Source organism: Rutilus rutilus (genome assembly GCF_951802725.1).
Source record: "Rutilus rutilus genome assembly, chromosome: 6".
NCBI lineage: Eukaryota > Metazoa > Chordata > Actinopteri > Cypriniformes > Leuciscidae > Rutilus > Rutilus rutilus.
In genome coordinates, this window is record NC_140214.1 from 17,375,402 (window position 1) to 17,394,167 (window position 18,766).

The 18,766-nt window shown below is 36.5% G+C and overlaps 3 protein-coding genes across 4 annotated transcripts in view; 2 read left to right on the forward strand and 1 right to left on the reverse strand.

The window, feature by feature from the left end:
* Positions 1–3,505, forward strand: part of b4galt2 (UDP-Gal:betaGlcNAc beta 1,4- galactosyltransferase, polypeptide 2) — a 116,689-nt gene extending 113,184 nt beyond the window's left edge. Inside the window, exon 7 of the mRNA XM_084411325.1 lies at positions 2,880–3,505. Within this exon, the coding sequence (XP_084267451.1) occupies positions 2,880–3,030 (151 nt within the window). The 3' untranslated portion in view covers positions 3,031–3,505. The remainder of the gene's footprint in view (positions 1–2,879) is intronic.
* A 118-nt stretch (positions 3,506–3,623) lies between these two features.
* On the reverse strand, positions 3,624–13,229 carry LOC311291948 (von Willebrand factor C domain-containing protein 2-like). Its single transcript, XM_084411326.1, has 3 exons — positions 12,674–13,229; positions 9,853–9,982; positions 3,624–8,585 (listed from the first exon to the last, which is right to left on the reverse strand). Exons 1-3 carry the CDS (start codon positions 13,022–13,024, stop codon positions 8,410–8,412), a joined length of 657 nt encoding a protein of 218 aa, XP_084267452.1. The 5' UTR covers positions 13,025–13,229; the 3' UTR covers positions 3,624–8,409.
* Positions 13,230–14,125: 896 nt separating this feature from the next.
* The window catches only part of ccdc24 (coiled-coil domain containing 24), a 28,413-nt gene continuing 23,772 nt past the window's right edge, over positions 14,126–18,766 (forward strand). The window contains exons 1-3 of one of the 2 annotated variants that reach the window (XM_084410951.1): positions 14,126–14,190; positions 14,476–14,690; positions 17,755–17,924. In XM_084410951.1, the coding sequence (XP_084267077.1) occupies positions 14,508–14,690; positions 17,755–17,924 (353 nt within the window). In that variant the 5' untranslated portion in view covers positions 14,126–14,190; positions 14,476–14,507. Of the gene's footprint in view, positions 14,191–14,353; positions 14,691–17,754; positions 17,925–18,766 lie in introns of those variants that run through there. The other variant, XM_084410950.1, reaches the window with a different exon arrangement.

An 18,766-nucleotide genomic window follows, 5' to 3' on the forward strand; every position in this document is an offset into this window, starting at 1 on the left:
TATTCTAAGATGGCTCGTTTGTACGTGATAAGAGGTTTAGTCTCAAACCCAACAGCCTTTTAAAGTTGAGCAGGAAATTTGATAAAAGAAAGCTGATTTGGGAAATACTGTGGATTACTGACATTTACTTATGCCGCTCTTTCAAGCATATTCGCATTTTTCGTATTTCCTGTGTTAATGTATTGGATTTTGCCTCATTTCCCCTGTAATTTGTCTATATCTGTAGGGTGGACAATGTATTTATGTAGCTTCAGCTTGTATTTAGTAGTTATAAATTTGTTCTCGAGAGCCTTGTGTGTCGTCTTAAAGATAAATTTGGGTGAAAACTGATCATTTGAGGTGCAAAAATGTCATTAACATGTTTCGTATGAGGCTTTTCCCTATTCAGAGTGCTCACCAACCAGTCAGAATTAACCTTAAGCTATGCACAATATATCTTATACACCATTTTGGCTATTGGCAATTATAAAACAATGTATTGGTATTGGTTGATATTGGATATTTAATTGTGCATTTCATTTTATGTATATGTATACATATACATAAAATGAAATGCACAATTAAAAAACCAATATCGACCAATACCTATAAAAAAAATGTATATATATATATCAGCCAATAGCCGAAATAGTGCTTAAGATAATATTGTGCATAGCTTAAGGTTAATTCTGACTGGTTGGTGAGCACTCCGAATACAATTTTTCTTTTTATTATCAATGTTGAACACAGTTGTGCTGCTTGATATTTTTGTGGAAACAGTAATTCTTTTTTTTACATTATTTAATGAATAGAAGGTTCAAAAGAACAGCATTTATTTGAGATATTAATGTCTTTACTTTCACTTTTGAATAATTGAATGTGTCCTTACTGAATTAAAGTATAACTTTCTTTCAAAAACAATCTTACCGACCTCAAACTATAAACAGTAATATATATTTTCATATAGGGAAGCTGATACTTCCTGCATCATTTAGGTTGTGGTAACTTCAAGTTACTTCCTGGCACTTTAAGTTTTGTTTTATTTTCCTGTCACAGGTTTAGGTCATTTGTTTTTTAGACATACTTCATGGATTAAATAGCTGCGTTCGCCAAGCGCACCGTTTTTAAAAAGAGTTGCTAGAATTGATGAATGGTTTCCCTCTCCTCAGCTCTGTTATTGCCACAGCCGTCTTTGTTTGGTCAATCTGCAGAAGAGCATCAACCTCCATAATGAGACGCTATGCTTGGCGGAGGAACTATTACTACTATTATTCATCAACCTTCCCCAGATTAGTTAGTGCTGCTGCACACTGGTCCGCATGAATATTAATTCTAGTTGAGTGTGAGCCCTCTCAAATACTCTAATTTCATTCAAGCAGTGTACATAAATCATTATCTGCAGACTCTCTAATATTCTTTGTGGTTCCTACACTGATATGGAAGTTGATAGCGTTGCATAAATCAAGCTACCCTTTAACGGACAACTTGAACTCTCTTTCCTACTTTTGTGGCATAAGTGTCCTATTTATTAGCACAGTTCTTCTTCGGCTAAGGCCGAAATGTTGAAATGAATATCATTTAAAGTGTCTTAAGGGATGGGAGGTTAAGATGTAATATAAAACACTGGGGAAGCACAGCTCCTGAATACTCCTCTACTTTGCTTTTCTAGCTGAGCTCATTGAACCTAAGGAACCTCTCATTTTATTGATAAACCACGGTAGTCTCATATGCTAATATCTCTTTTTTTCTTATCTTCCAGAGCCCAAACCAAATGCTCATTTTCTCTGCTGTATTCAATTGTAAAAACTTGCATAAGTGTTTGAAAATGTTCAATGTAGCTCATAAAATGTATTTTTGTTTTGATACATGATGAATGTGGTCCATTTGTTTTTTATTTTGTGAGAGTGATGCTCTGTGCACTTTTATCAATGTTATTTCACCCCCTGCTGGTTGACATTGGTATAACCCTATGTAAGTGCTCTGTATTATGATACTGACCTTTTTTGACATTATCATTTGGCAGTGACTTAAAAGTATCTGTTTTATCAGTATGACAATTCTTGAAAGTTTGACCAAGGAGCTTGGCTTTATTAGCTCTATGCTGTGGCAGTTGAGCATTTGAACATACATTTGGCATGGGACCCGAACCTTGCCAAGGGAATAGTCCACCTATAATCCACCAATAATCCAACATGGTGTTCCAAACCTGTTATTTTCCTTGAAACATGAAGATTTTTTTATTTTTTTTAAGAATCGTTACATATCTTTTCCAGTGAGTATGGTCTGTCTAGCTCCAAAACGACGAAAAAATTACGACTTGTTCGCTATACTCCAAGTCTCCTGAAGCCAAATGATGTTTTTGTGTTATGAATAGACCTAAAATCAATGCTTTTAACTGATAACCTTTATCTTCAGCTCTGAAATCAATGTTGGCACCTATGAAAGAAGGTCATGGTGTTTAGTTACAAGACAGGAGAACCAGTGTAATTGAGATTATTGACTTCCAACCTGCGCCAAGGCTGCCATATTTAATTTGAGAGCTGCAGATTAAGGAGAAGATTATTAGTCCATAAGGACTTTTGGTATTTCAAAGAAAAAAAATAAGGGTATCCTTAAAGGGTCGACTTTGTATCTTATCAACCCCTAAAAGTGGCATATTTGTTGAATAGTAATACGTACCCTTAAGGTACTTCTAAGGAACTTTTAGGGGTAAACAAGATACAAAAAATGTTTTAAGTCTTTTTGAAGGTACTTCAAACCAAGCTGCTGTACCACTAAAAGTAAAATATTTTCACATTTTTTCTGTTCTGAGAGTTCATCAAGTCCAGTTTGAGCCTTTTGTGGGTTTTGTAAATCCATGGCACAGCTAATACGGTTTGTATTTCTTCTTCTTTCTCTAGGTTCAGTAAGATCCAGAACACCAAGAACACCATGAGGAAAGATGGGATCAGCTCGCTGATGTACAGAGTGGTGTCTGTGAAGAAGTATCCGCTCTATACCAACATTTCCGTAGAGATCGGCAAGCCTCCTCCCAGACCCTTCAAAGGATAGAAAGCTACCAGGTCTTGACGAGAGACCATGACCTTGCTAAAGTTCAGCACACACACGCACACACACAAACTCTGCCCAGGGTCACCTTCCTATGATACAGCAGTGATATGCTGGATAGTTCTCAGGAATACATGGAAGCTTGTTGTGGATTCGTATCCTGATCCAGATGGAGATGTGCACACGTGTCTGGAAGGACAGAAACATCATCGTTATACCCCAAAGGCTGTTTTTTTTTTTTTTCTTCAGACCTTGAGGATCAATACCGGGAGGACTGTTCAGTTCTGGTTGTGGTGAGTAACATCTGACGATGATCTACAAAGAACTGCTTGGTCACTTGATGTAAGTCAGTCAGAACATACTGTACATTTCAAAAGCGAATGTGTCTTTGTACCTGCGATGCTTGCAGTGTTCAAATCTCTTCTTTCGTATCACAGATGTTGGTGGATCATGTGAGGTTGATAAATTGGTGCTTGAAGTTGGCTCTTTGGATTGTGTCTCTATCTCTTGCGCTCTCTTTTGTTTTGAATCGTCTCTTGGGACTAAGCTGAATTTCGTCAACCATTTCTGAGGATGATACCCTAGTCGCGGTGTTATCATGGGAACTCGGGGGACAATTATGTAACGTGATTAGACTGGATCTGGACTAGTCCTACAAGCACATGACTGTGTCAGTCAATATGGTCCAAGTGGATCGTCACTGCAGATCCTCTGGCTGCCGTGTAGATGCCTGGAGAAACGGCAAGAACTTTCGCTTGGAGATAGAGGAGCTTCTGTAGAAGTTACTGATGATCAAACCTCTGTATCTATCACCACCTGCTCAAAACTGACTGTGCTATGAGCCACTCTGTCTTTGTTTACTCTCATTTGCCTCAAAGATTCATATTTAGACCTGTCATATATCAATGCTTTCTTTTTAAAAACTTGAAGGATGAAGTTAGTTATGAGTGCATTGATCAAATAATGCCCATATCGTTCAGTCTTAGAGTCTCACACCTCTTTTGAGGATCATTTACAGAGGCTATATATAAATTATGGTTTGATATTTCCAGTATCATAAAATATTCACACAGGGTCCAAAATCAACCTTTTGCCACACCTGCCAATTTGAGTGAATTGAGAACATTTACAGACCACAAGTATGTCTTTCTGGCCAGGAATTAATATTGGCCTTTTTTTTTTTATAAATCAGCCTTTGTTGATTTGTAAAAATGTCATAACTTGAAGACCTATTTTACTTCAATTTTCCTTCCTTCATGTTTTTGTTTTGGTATCGGCCTATATCTTAATGTGTAAAGTATTGGAAGATTTTTTTATTAAAGAAATTAATACTTTAATTCAGTACCAAAACAGCATACTAGAGGGATTTCTGAAGGAAAGGAAAAGGTGTAATGGCTGCAAATGAATTTCTCAACATTGCTGTTTAACTGTATTTTTAATCAAATAAATGCAGTGTTGGTGAGCGTTTTTATCAAAAACAAGAGATTTTAACAAAATCTTACCGACCCCAAACTTTTGAACGATAATTTATGTGTCAAACAAGGAGTTCGGGAGGACAAAAACCATCGTACATTAAAACCAAAAATCATATATGAACATAAGATTGGACTAGTCTTCCAATTTTTCACTGTCCTTTTTTACTCGCAATTGGCATTTGGCCAATGTTCATTTTGGACCCTGTTATACTTTGAAAACTTGTTTTACAGTTCCTTATTCCTTCTTACCATTTTATTTTACTGCCTGAAAACACCAAGCTGATGCCTTCAGATGTTTTATGAGGGGAGTACTAGCTATTTTTCCTCTCTTATCGGCTTTCCTGCGCAGTGTGTGGACGGTCTTTTGTGCTATCAACTATTCTTTCAGCCCAGCACAGAGGAAGTCATTAATGAGAGCCCAGCCATTCTCCCTGACCTTTTTAAATTACACATTTCCTCTTCTTTTCTCCTCATGCCTTTCAGTTTAGCCTCACCAACCTATTTCATTTCTGTGTGTGCATTTGTGTTGTCTTAACTGCTGACCCAAGTCAGTTTCCTCCTTAAGTATTTCATCACCTCTGTCTCATAGGTGCCGCTACCTGTCAGTTAAAAGTGCATCACTTCTGCCATGCCGTATTTGTACATACACCATCAAGCAAAATAACTGCTAAAACTTACCTGACACAATTTTGCCTTAAGCTCTTTGAATTTACCTGTATTAATAGCATTAAAGATTATGTCTATAGTTTAATTTAAAGAAATATGCCCTCTCTCTTTGCACATAGTCGAGAATATTCAGAACTGTTCATTGATTATATTCAGTAATATTTACTATAGCTCTATGACCTGCATTTTAAATGCTCAGAACAGTGTTGCAGAATGCAGTGAATCCTGAAACCTTTAACTCGAATGAGATTTCAAGCCAATATCCATATTAAAAAGACATTATGCTCATCCCAAAATATCTTGGCAAATGAAAAGGAATCGGTTTCAGTCGGAGCGAGATGAGATTATTTCTTTTTTGGGTTCTTGTATCAAGGCACGTATTAAATTGAAGGAGAAAAAAAAAATGTTGCTGAGTGCTTGTCATTTACATTATCTTAATTGTTTTAAAAAATGGAATAAAGCAGTCCATATGGTGTAAAGGGAACTAGGTCCAACATATTGGAGAGACACCATGATACTTTATAATGCGTAGTCATTTTTGGGAAACTTTTTATTTTTATACCTCTCAATTTAAAAGTGTACTCAGTCATTTTTTGTTGGTTACGCTGATTGATATGGCGGTCATCATAGATTTATGTTACCATGACTAATTTATTTCACAAGTGAAATTGTTCAGTAGGGCAGTTAGCTATATACTATTCAAAAAATGTTTTTCTCATTTTCTTTTAAGAAATTGATACTATTATTCAGCAAAAATGAATTCAATTGATCAAAATAATATATAATTGTTTAAATAAATGCTGTTATTTTAAACTTTGTGTTCATCAAAGAATAATGAAAAAGTATCACTGTTTTCACAAAGTATCACAAAATTGACCTTTGCCATCACAGGAATAAATTACATTTTAACATATTAAAATAGAAAACCTTTATTTTAAATTGTAATAATATTTCACAATGTTACTGTTTTTGCTGTATTTGTAATAAAATAAATGCAGGCTTTGTGAGAGAGCAAGAGATTTCTTTTACCTACATATTTATAAAATTACTGAGTGCACCTTTAAGGGCAATGTTCTGAAAAATGTATATGGTGAAAACTGCATTTTTAAAAGTTAGTCTGGTGATACAATCTATTAATTTGATCTTATTGCATTCTTATATTGCCTCAGTGGCAAATAAGCTGCATTAAAATCTACGATATAGATATATTCTTTGGTCTTCTGAATGGAATCCGATAATATTAAATGTTTTATTGCCGTTTATAAAAGTATACATTCATACATATATACAATCATCTTATTTTTCAATCCATAAGTTTTTTCATATTTCTTGTGCCAACAAATGCAATCAAGTGAAGCTTGCACAACTCCCATTACCAACCTTGCGAAGCACAAATGCTGTCCTTGAGATCAGGATGCTATATATTCACCGTTCACTTCAGCAACTCTCGCTTTATAGTTTGCGAAATCACACCGGTGCCACAATGAATGCACTTTTCATTGTGATGCCATTCTTTTATCTCACCCTTGGGTCAGCAAACCCTCCCATCCTGAAAACTTGCGCGCGCACACACACACATACTTACACGTAATGCTCAGCCTCTCTCCTTCATCTCCCTTTTTGCCCTCTGTCATTCGCTGGAAAGAACTCCATCTTGTGCTCGATGCTTATGTATGTGAGAGAGGGACAGAAGTGGGCAAGTATTCCACACCTACACAATGACTTGCGTAAGAAACTACTGACGGCCTCAGGTCTTCATGTCTGGGGCACATTTTTAAAGACTTGCTAGGTTTTTTGTACATTGAATGTCAAAAATACTATATCTTATATAGAATGCATTATGTCATATCAAACGTACTTTTTGTATACAATCAATAAATCTGATGCTACAAGAATTTGATGGTGGGTTACTGGGTTTCTGGGGTGGAACGAATGTAGAATGCCATATGTTAATGTTGTTTGTGTGTGCAAAAATATGGAGTTTATAAGAAGACTGTTATGAGGCTAAATGGATCTGAACAAAGTGATAAATCTCATATTTACACCTGATTATTATAAAACCCAACTTTTACCAGCACCAGTCCAAATCACTGCTCTGGGACATGGCAGTTTATTGGAAAGGGAACATCGTATCTCTAAACTGTCAGCCATGTGGAGGAAACTCAATAATATGTCCCTAAAAAAGTTATTGTTTTTATGTGACAGATGTTGCAATAAACTAGTAGATATAACATCACAAACATCCTCCAGATTTGTATATGGGATAATAAGACAAGACACATGGATCACTTTCTGGTTTATTTATATTTGTGTACATTCTGTGTCATTTCTGCAAATACAGGCCTTGAAAAAAGTAGCAATTTTCCCTCAGCTTTGAATCAAGTGTCAGAACAGAAATAAAGCAAAAATGAGTCTGCTTTATTTATACATGATTCATTCATGATAGGTTAGTTTGTTTGTATTTCATGCTACATTAGCTGTTTCCATGCTTGCATGGCTGTAATGTAAGTCTTGAAGTCTGAATATACTTTGGTTTTCGTGCATTTGAAGCAGAAAACTATGTAAACATGCATGCTACAGTACTACAAATCATATATATATAAATATAAAAAAAACAATCACACAGATTAGCGTAAGATCATTGCATCTGCAGGTGCAATTGTGCACTACACAGTGCCCAATGTCAACGTTTTTTAAACACAACTGCACTGTAGATACTAAAAGGCATATAAACAATGTAATATGCTCACTGTGCTATTTATAACCATGGCAAAAATGTGTCTCAAAACTAAGCTCTATTATCTGGTTCATTAGGGAATATCCCTTAGTAAGTCAAAGCAATAATACACCCACTCAATTTACATTAACAACTGGAATGTGAAAGGGTTAGTTCACACAAAATTTTTAATTCTGTCATTAATTACTCGCCCTCATGTCGTTCCAAACCCGCAAGATATTTGTTCATCTTCGGAACACAAATAAAGATTTTTTTTAATGAAATCTGAGAGCTTTCTGTTCTTCCATTGACAGCCTATGCAACTACCAAGCCCCAGAAAGGTAGTAAAGACATCATAAAACGAATGAACTAATAATAGACTGTTCTTTAATCATTAAAAACGTGTAGGCTATATATCCTCAACACTTTCATCAGGAAGTGTGGTTGAGATATCTGCTGAGTTGTTGTCATCCATTGTATAAACTGGGATGACAGATGACCCCATTTTCGACCTCTTTCCTCAGTTTAGCCCTCATCAGGCTGGCAGTTGCGGACATGGGAACACATTGCCAGACGGTGGCCCTCCCAATAACCTGCATCCTGTTCTTCATGACATCGACATTTAGTACAGGAGTCGACCCACACTGGCTCACCTCCAGGGATCACCTGGGTCCTAGAGGCATTCACGTAACAGTTGGGCCCTGGAGCCACAAAGAGAGAGATGATTAATGAAGCCCATTATCTGTAGATAAAGGTGAATTATTACATTTTTCCCCTATCCCATCTTAACATACAAAGACAGCTATATAAAAGCCATTCATTGGTTGATTTCTCAGACAAGTGTAAACACTGTTGTTTTACTAAAGCATTGTTTTGACCCTAACCAGCCCACAACACTAACTCAACCAATAATGTGAGTTTTGGGACAGGACTATCTGTTTGTCCAAACAATGGAAGATCTTGACTTGAGGGTCCCAACATAGTATTTGAAGGCCATATAAGATTTCTTTTGGTATGCTCTGAACTTTAAAAAAAAAAAAAAAAAAAAACCTAAGAGAAACTGACTGTCAATATATTGAATTGACCAAAATTAATTGTGATTCCAAATTTTTGTACTTTTTTTTTTTATTAAACAATAGTTGTTTAGGGGGTACATTAAAAATAAATATTTTTAGCATATAATTAAGTTGCTTTCTGGTCCATGTCAGAAAAGCCCCTCAAGTCTCTCTCCTGTTTTATCATCCGAATTGTAAAAATTTAAATTTAGAATACCTCTCCGCAAAAAGCCGCACAACTTTGCTTATCATTCATGTCTGTAGCACAAACTATGCTAGACAAGTTATGTGCAGAATTTAAATACTTCAGGTCAAGTGTTTTTGCAAAACCTCAGCAAGAACCACTAATTAGGAAGCCTTAGAGTGTAGATAATGGCACAATGCTTTTTTGTGTTTAATGTTTAAGATAAGGTTTTACTTTCATTTTAAAGTTACTTTAGATTAACTGAAAACTTAATTTAACATTTTCCAACACTGAGGCAATTTGTATCAACAAAAATGCAACCATTTGAGGAACTGATCATTTATCACATTGGTGAAGTATATGCTTTGATTTATGTGTGTTGTTTCGCCTGCCTTATCTTTAGTCTCTGTAAACACTATAATTGCCTTCATACTTCACAGTGTACAGAGAAAACAATATGGTGGAAGGTAAACTCATAAGGAGCGTTATCTTATTTCAGGTGCAGAAACCAGTGCAGCACATGGCCCGACATCTGAACCTCCCCATCTGTTATTGAATGAGTTATATGAAGATATTACATACAGCATCATTACCAAAGACCAAACACAATTGTGCCCTCCATTTATGTGTGGAGGCCATGAGAATGTGAGAACAAAGGCAATTGCATAGAAGTTTAATCAGCCTTACAGACATGGCAAAGTTTTCTTTTAAATTCTAAAATAACCTTACCATCCATGCACTGAGGGCAGCATATCCCTTTCTGATAGACTGGATTAACACATGGTGGAGGGACACAGTCTGCTACCTGACAGTGGGCGATACCGTCGCTGTAACAGGTACAATGATGGCATGCTGAGGGCTGTAAATCAAGTGCAAATCATCAGTTGAAAATAGCTTATCAATTGATGCAATTCCATCAAAAGACATGTATTACTCTATTCTTTCAAAAGGCTTTTTAAACAGAACCAGCAGGACTATCAAATTGCTTGCTTGTATACATAATGCAGACATTTGATGTTGTGCCAATCCAACACAGCATTTTAACATCCTATAATGTGAAGAATGTGATCAAATTCCACTCCCACACGGCTGTTTAAGTAGGAGCCACATTACCACCTGTGGCTCAGACAGTTACTTGAGGGTGGGTTAAATGGACTGGAAGAAAATGATGTCAGCTCAGGCAAAGTGTATTCCTTGGAGTCTGTCAGAAGGCTTCAATTTTCCCCTCAGGGATTCCCCATTAGCCATAATAACCAAATCAAGGAGATAATGAAGCACATATAAGCCTGCTTCTTCCAAGCCTGTGCCACCAGAGATATTTCATTCTTCAATTCCTTAAACAGAGTATTAAATTGCCCTTTGTGATTCCAGTCTAGTGTGCATCAGATTTGTTCTTCACCTTGACTCAGAACAAAAGAAACCTACTGTATTAGCTTTTAATTTGCGCAATGAATAAATATGCATAAGAATGGGTATGTAGGAATTGGCTCAAATCAAACAATTATCTTTCAGAAACAAAGGGCTACTTTTGTTCTGAGTTTATAAAAAAATAAAATACATCCAACGTAAATGACAAAGTGGCATAAATAGTGCTAATTTAGCTGTAGAAAATGTAATCAGTGAACTTAGAATTAAATAGGAATGTCTGTTACAGACACAGATTTACTGAAGTGCTATTTCATCCGTGAATGAAAGAATCGTTCTCCCTTTAAAAGAACACGCCGACTTTTAGGGACTTTAGCTTATTCACCGTATCCCCCAGAGTTAGATAAGTCCATACATACCTTTATCATCTCCGTGCGTGCCGTAACTCTGTCTGACGCACCCACCGCTAGCCTAGCTTAGCACAAAGACTGGAGGTAAACGGCTCCAGCTAGCATACTGCTCCCAAGTGACAAAATAACGCCAACATTTTCCTATTTACATGTTGTGATGTGTATAGTCACAGCGTGTACAAATAACAAGGTCACATGAGACACAGCCATCTTCTAACTGTATACATACTGGGAACTATATTCTCAGAAGGCGAAGCACTGCTACTTGGGCGGAGTAATTTGCTCGCAGCACCTGAGAAGCTCCGTGGTAAGGAGCAGAGAGTTCGCTCAGAGTTGGAGTAAATCACTCCGCAGAAGTAGCAGTGCTTCGCCTTCTGAGAATATAGTTCCCAGTGTGTATACGGTTAGAAGATGGCTGTGTCTCATGTGACCTTGTTATTTGTACACGCTGTGACTATACAAATCACAACATGTAAATAGGAAAATGTTGGCATTATTTTGTAACTTATTGGGAGCAGTATGCTAGCTGGAGCTGTTTACCTCCAGTCTTTGTGCTAAGCTAGGCTAGCGGTGGGTGCGTCAGACAGAGTTACAGCATGCACAGAGATGAAAAGGGTATGTATGGACTTATCTAACTCTGGGGGATACAGTGAATAAGCTAAAGTCCCAAAAAGTCGGTGTGTTCCTTTAAGGGGCATTTCATTAGATTGACCTCAGAAGCTGAACATGTTGCACAAACATCCCCTTTCACTGAACGTGCTGATTTGAATACGAAGAGTTGACTGACTCCAAATTTGCGTACCTACAGATTTCTCAGCACTGCAGATCCTTGTTAACAAAGTCATTTAAATAAAGGATAATAAGACCTGTTTCGGTCAATTCAGTGTTTTATCGAATCGGTTCAGTGAACGATTTAATAACATCATTAAATACTCACCCTTTGCCACCTACTGGCGCACAGACGTAACCTGCCAAAAGAGTCCCTGAGATTCATTAAAATCTCCACCACTAATGGAGACAATGTTAAAGGGATAGTTCACCCAATAGGGAGATGTTAAAGGGATAGTTTTTAATACTTACTCACCCTCAAATTGTTCCAAACCTGTATGAGTTTGTTTCTTCTGTTGAACACAAAATAAGATATTTTGAATAATGTCGGTAACCACAGTTGACGGTAGCCATTGACTTCCATAGTAGGATAAAGAAATACTATGGAAGTCAATTGTTGCCGTGAACTGTCTGGTTACCAACATTCTTCAAAATATCTTCTTTTGTGTTCAACAAAAGAAAGAAACTCAGTTTCGGAACAATATGAGGATAAGTAAATGATGACAAATATTTTATTTTTTGGGTGAACTGTTCATTTAACTTTATCATTAGCCACGTGATGGCGCTACATATTCTGAATTTTCCTTTTGGGACCATATCAAACCTTTGAAACAGTTATCATCACCTAGGGGGGGGGGGGGGGGGGGGGGGGGGGGAATTGTAGCTGAAACGTTAGGTGGCCTCTGGAATTTTTAAACAAACATTGAAAAGCTTAGGGGCCTGTTCACTCATCTTAAAGCAATTATTGGCGATGGAAATGGAATTTACTGAGTATTATTAAACTTTTATTTGGTCACTATGTTAAGGACTCGAAAAAGAGCAATTACAACGAAAAATAGAAAGCATTCATACCTAAATCCATCAACTTAACAGTGTAAAAATATTATATTTTTTTTCTATATGTGTGACCCTTGTATGCAGAGTCTTACAGACACATTGAAGTTCACCTGAAAGTGTTGCCCCAGCTCGTAGACTTCTCCCCCGTACTCGCAGCCGATCTTCTCGCATATCGGGCAGCAGTCTTTCGGGTAATGGCTGACATGGATGCAGGCGGCAGGCAGGGATGCGCACTCAGTCCGCGCGCAGGCAGACCCGTCTGTTGTACATTCGCATTGGGTACAATGATCTGAGTCTAAAAAGTACCATTCGCCAACATAGTAAACACTGCCGTTCGCCTCACAGGTCGTCTCTTGTTGTCCAGCGCCCGAGAAAGCCACAGCACACTGGCCGCAGATCAACAGGGTAAGCAAGACATGAAGAAAACTCCCCGGGGAACCCCAGAGTACAGCCATGCCCATCACCGAAAACTTCTCAGTCCCAAAACAAGACTAGCAAATAAATGGATATCATATAGCTATGCTATTTTCAATAACTTGCTATTGCACACGTCTTTTTAACTAATCTAGATAAAGTTTAAAATACGTTTCATGGTCAGAATGAGCTGTGCGCGCTTTGGATGCAGTTGCGTACAGGGAAGGTTTTACTCCTCCTGGGTTATGTTTCAATTTACACGTGACAGCCGAATACCAGAATATTGATAGGCTGTAGTAGTCATTCGCTTTTATTGCAGCTTTTTGTGTCTATTGAGAGTTTAAACTGGTTATATTTGCTTTTCCTCAGCTCGTTTTATGCAGTTAACACTGCATTGTCCAATCTTTTTGCTATTACAGAGAATAATAACTTTTAGAAGGAACCATGTAGCAGCGACACCACAAAATGCTTTGTTTCTACTCTAAATTAAGTTCTACATGCTAATGAATAAAGATGAAAGGTTATAATTTTTTTAAATAATTATGTCCATGACAATAGACCTTATTCACATCAGCGCCATCTTTGATTTTTAACATGAATGAAAACGAGGCTGTGAGGGATAGATATCTTCGGTGGGTTGTGCTGTTATTTGTGTATTGGATTGTTTTGCTGACGAAACACTGCAAAAATATATTTCCAAGAAGTTTCAGTACTAGACTAAAAACTCCAGTAAGCACGAGTTATGGAAAATTATAAGTAATCAGGGAGCTATACAACTTTTTACAGCGGATACCATTGAAAACACGCCTGTACATGTCCCTTACAGCCTCGCTTTCATACCGGTTCTGCTCTGAATAAGGTCTGTGGACGTGTTCTGAACAATATCAATTGCTGTATAATAATTTGTTCGAAATTTAAAGAAAACACACACACACACCATACATTGTATAAAATATAACTTTTTACTATGAAAAAGTTAATGCAAAATCGTACATTCAGGCATACAACTCTTAACAAATATTAATATGATTAAATCACTGAACAGAAAAAAAAGATGAGGTCAGTTTTGTAATGTACATTAATGTCCGAACGGGTTAATAAAGATCACTATCCTCCTTATAGTCCTCAGCCAATCATTTGACTGCGCAAGTTTGTCTCCATAGGAACAGGCATGTTTACACTGTGACTGATACAGGAAGCTACAATTGTTTTGGTGAGTATCCGCCAGTGGGGAATGTGCTTGTTCTAAAACTAATGTTTATGCTTGCACAAATGTATGCCAGCTTAAATCTTTCTCCAATCATACTTGTTGCATTATCGTAAACGTTTAAAGTCACCAAATACTAGGTTAACGTGTTATTGCCAAAGTTAATAAGGTCATAATTATTTACGCCGCAATATGTTTGTTTATCATGCTCTTTCCCTTTGTACAGTGCATCACTGCCGTTGAATGCTGTATGAGATTTTGAAATGAGATTTTCTATGTATTTATTTACAGCTATTTTGTCTCCAGTATGGACGACACACCGAATGCACTCCAGTGGTGAGCTTTTTGTGCTCGGCTCTGGAAATATCGGCCCCATGGACAATTTCCAACGCCAACAATCTGTGTGGAATTTAGTGCAGGAAAATGTTCCCTGCTCTGAGCTTCCTGAGATCCGAGCAGTACTTGGAGATGCATTGATTGATACGTACGCTGAGTTGTATTCAGAGGTATGAGGCATATTTATGCATCAGACTGTCTAGTAAGAGAACAGAATGTGATCGCTGAAAGTAATTTTGTAAACTTTTATAAAATAACTGAAAAAATAACTTTTTTTTTTCTTTTGAAAGGCCAATGGAAACATCCCTTCAGGCGATGGCTACATATTTTTATTTATTTAGATTTAATCAGAGGCGGACAGAGTACACAGCTTCATTACTTGAGTAAAAGTACAGATACCCCTTGCTAAATTTTACTCAAGTACAAGTAAAAGTACTACAGTCAGATGTCTACTTAAGTAAAAGTACTGAAGTACTTGTTTTTAAAAGTACTTGAGTATCAAGAGTACAAGAGTACATTATCTAAATATTGCATTACTACTGCCACAGTGCTTACATTGGTAAACACAGCAAACACTTGAAGCGAAAACTATCATTAACTTGTTCAGAAAATTGAAATAGTCTGGCGAGGTGGGGCCACGGGTTGGCACATTCCCGGGATGGACCTGCTGCGTCTTCATCCATTGTTTCGTCTCTTATCTAAATCTGACCGTGGAGTTGACTTTGGCGGAAAGCTGAAGGTGATTGCTGATAGGCTGTCCCAATCAGTGGCGCCTGCACAATCCAATCACGTTTGAGAGGGAAACAACAAATTGAGGGTTTCCGAGATTTTTCTTTTTTCCTTTTTTAAAATTTTTTTTTTATTAGAAGTAACGGCTACTCACGGTTATGGAAAGAAATGTAGTGGAGTAAAGAGTACAATATTTGCCTCTCAAATGTACTTGAGTAAAGTCATGAGTACTCCCCAAAAATGATACTCGAGTAAAGTACAGATCCCTCAAAATTGTTCTTAAGTACTGTACTCAAGTAAATGTACTCCCTTACTGTCCGGCTCTGGATTTAATATTTACATTTAATGTTTAATATTTTATTAATCTTGTGTGTGTATATATACAGTACAGGTCAAAAGTTTGGAAACATTACTATTTTTAATGTTTTTGAAAGAAGTTTATTCTGCTCATCAAGCCTGCATTTATTTGATAAAAAAAAAAAGTAATATTGTGATATATTATTACAATTTAAAGTAATTGGTTTTCAATTTATTATACTTTAAATTATCATTTATTTCTGTGATGCAAAGCTGAATTTTCAGGATCATTACTCAAGTCTATCACATGATCCTTTAGAAATCATTCTAATATGATGATTCATTATCAAAGTTGGAAACAGTTCTGCTGCTTAATTTGTTTTCATAACCTGTGATACTTTTTTAGGATACTTTGATGAATAAAAAAAAAAGAAAAAAGAAGCAAATGTTTTAAAAATATAAATCTTTTGTAACAACAATATACACTACTGGTCAGTAATTTGGGGTCAGTAATTTTTTTTTTTTTTTTTTTTTTTAATAAATCAATACTTTTATTCAGCAAGGATGTGTTAAATTGATAAAAATTGATAGTAAAGAAGATTGATATTATTAGAAAATATTTTTTTATTTTGAATAAATGCAGTTCTTTTTAACCTTTTATTCATCAAATATATTAGGCAGCAGAACTGTTTCCAACACTCATAATAAATCAGAATATTAGAAAGATTTCTAAAGGATCATGTGATAGACTGGATGTCACATGTGACACTGAATTCAGCTTTGCATCACAGGAATAAATTATTTTTTTAAGTATATTCAAATAGAAAACTATTATTTTAAGTTGTAATAATATTTACTTTTTATTTATTATTTAAAAAAAAAGTATTTTTGATCAAATAAACGCAGCCTTGATAAGCATTAGAGACTTCTTTCAAAAATATAAAAAAATCGTAATGTTTCCAAACTTTACTGTATATATATACAAGATAGCCTATAGCCAGTATAGCCTACCCCTGACGTGTAACTTTAAACCAGTTTTGAATTACAACTCCCAAGAGTGAATTATCTCAGTGCATGGAATGCAAACCTTATTTGAACAGATACAGGGACTGTTTCAGAGCTGACTCTTTCAAAGATAAATAGTCTTTCACAAACTGCATACGCAGTATACTCACACAGCCATGTGCATATGGAAATAGTGGGTGGAAACTTGTCTATGGAAGACTTATTTGATTCCTCCTTCCTCTGAACACTAAATAGGATTTATGACCTTCTGTTTAAAACCCCCTCTGCTGTTCATAAGGACTTCTGAGATCATTTTTTTTTAACATAGTAAGGCATACTAATGCCTCGAATGTGTTCAAGGGAATTTTATACATTTTCACTGCAAATAATGATTATGATAATGCATTGTCTTAGCAACCAAGGACTTCTTACCTTGTCAGTAAGACCTATTTTGAACACCAGTAAAGTTTATAACTACTGTGCTGCAAAACAAAAATGCAAGGAACTTTGCTCTGCTAAGACTCTAGTTTTTCTGTCAATTTTCCTCTCTCACTTTGCCTTTGAGCTTGTCCATGAGAACATTTGTCAGTACAAAGATGAAAGTCAATAAACAAGAAAAGAAACATGCTCTTTTGTATCAAAGTTTGCGTTGAGGTAATTTTTAAGCCTGCATCCTCACAGAAATGTCTCTCTGGTGCCTAAACCCCAGGTTCTGCAGTATGAAATAAGAAGGAGCTGAAGTTATTTAGGCTTGAAGTTTGTTTCGTGCAGCACAGCAGGATCAGAATTCTCAGGGAGCTGGTTTTGCTCCGTCTTGCATTGCCTTCGACAAGCTTTGAAGTGTATTTTCAGAGTCCGAGGGAAACTTGAACGTCCCAAGACAGGTGTGGAGATTGGTAATAGAGTGCAGACATTGTTTGCCAGTGCCATGACAGGCTTTCATTTCCCTCTCTGGCTTTTCACCTCATGTGGTGGAGCGTTTGTGAGAATAACACATGGATTTTTTTTTTATATTCTCTGAAATTTTCAGTATTTTATACCCATTTCAGAGATTAGAGACACTTGTGATGGTATGTTAACCAACTGGCTGCATTTCTCTAGTTGTAGAGCAGCTTGTAACGTGGATTTGGAAAGTGCATTTCATACAAAGCTGAGCCAAATAGCACTCTCCTGTTAACGCTTTCCTCTGTTGACCTGTTTTAGGTGGAGATGTGGGAGAAGATTTGGCAGGAGCTCCATTACTCAGAGCAGGGCAGCAGGCCAGAAGCCCCTGTGTTCCCTCTGGCTGACCCCCCGGCTGTTAAAGAGTTGCTAAAAGCAGAGATTCAATTGTTGCTGCTCTCACTGAGGGAAAAAGCAGCCAGTCAGGGCAGGTGAGGAAGATACATGGTTGTAATATTACTGCTATGCAACATGGATCCTCGACTGTTACACAACAGACATCAAGCCTCAAACATTATACCGAAGCTAACAAAAATTAACATGAACTATCAGCTCTGAAAGACTTTTAACCTCTTTTAATGTCTTGCTGATAGTCATAAACTTTATTAAAACCCACTCACTAGACATGAGCCATAAATTTTGGTTCAAATTCTGGCTGATACAGATACACTGACATTACAATTCTATGCTATTCAATAAATCATTTTAAATGTGACAAGTAAATTCCAGCATCACAATGTTACAATGTACAACAGGGTGATTTGTTAAAGATCACATTTAATTGTGTTATTCAGTAATTAGTGTTTTTAAAGCTTAATCTTAAGTGAGCTTGTTAGATGACGGCAAAGGGAATCTAAATAAAAATGACAGAAATGAGCATACACAATTAAATATGTAATATCGACTGATACCAATAAATTAAAAATATTTAAATCTGTCAAAAAACGATATTGTACCAAAATATAGTGCATCCTTGCAATACAGTCATGGTTTGATGAACTATATTACTTATATTAACTCTAAAATGAACATTTTCAATAGATTCCAACTGAAATGTTTCATCTGAAGATCTAGAACTCACTGTCAAGTCTCATCTGCGGGTGTCGTGTTGTAATTGCTTTCCCTGACTTGACGAATGAATGTTCTGACCTTAATGGAGACCCGAAGTATTCTTTTCAACTGAATGGGAGTGAGTTCATAGGTCAGGGATTTGCTTTTGTAAAGCAGCATTGCTTTAAAAGAAATGCTTGCTGATAAATCATTGACTTTTAAA

Excerpts from the sequence above, each read along its gene's own strand:
- LOC311291948 (XM_084411326.1), bottom strand. The coding sequence starts at position 13,024 with ATGGGCATGGCTGTACTCTGGGGTTCCCCGGGGAGTTTTCTTCATGTC. Across the intron at positions 9,983-12,673 it reads AGCTGGGGCAACACTTTCAG|CCCTCAGCATGCCATCATTG; the intron begins GTGAACTTCAAT and ends CTTGATTTACAG. Across the intron at positions 8,586-9,852 it reads CTGCCCTCAGTGCATGGATG|GGCCCAACTGTTACGTGAAT; the intron begins GTAAGGTTATTT and ends TTGTGGCTCCAG.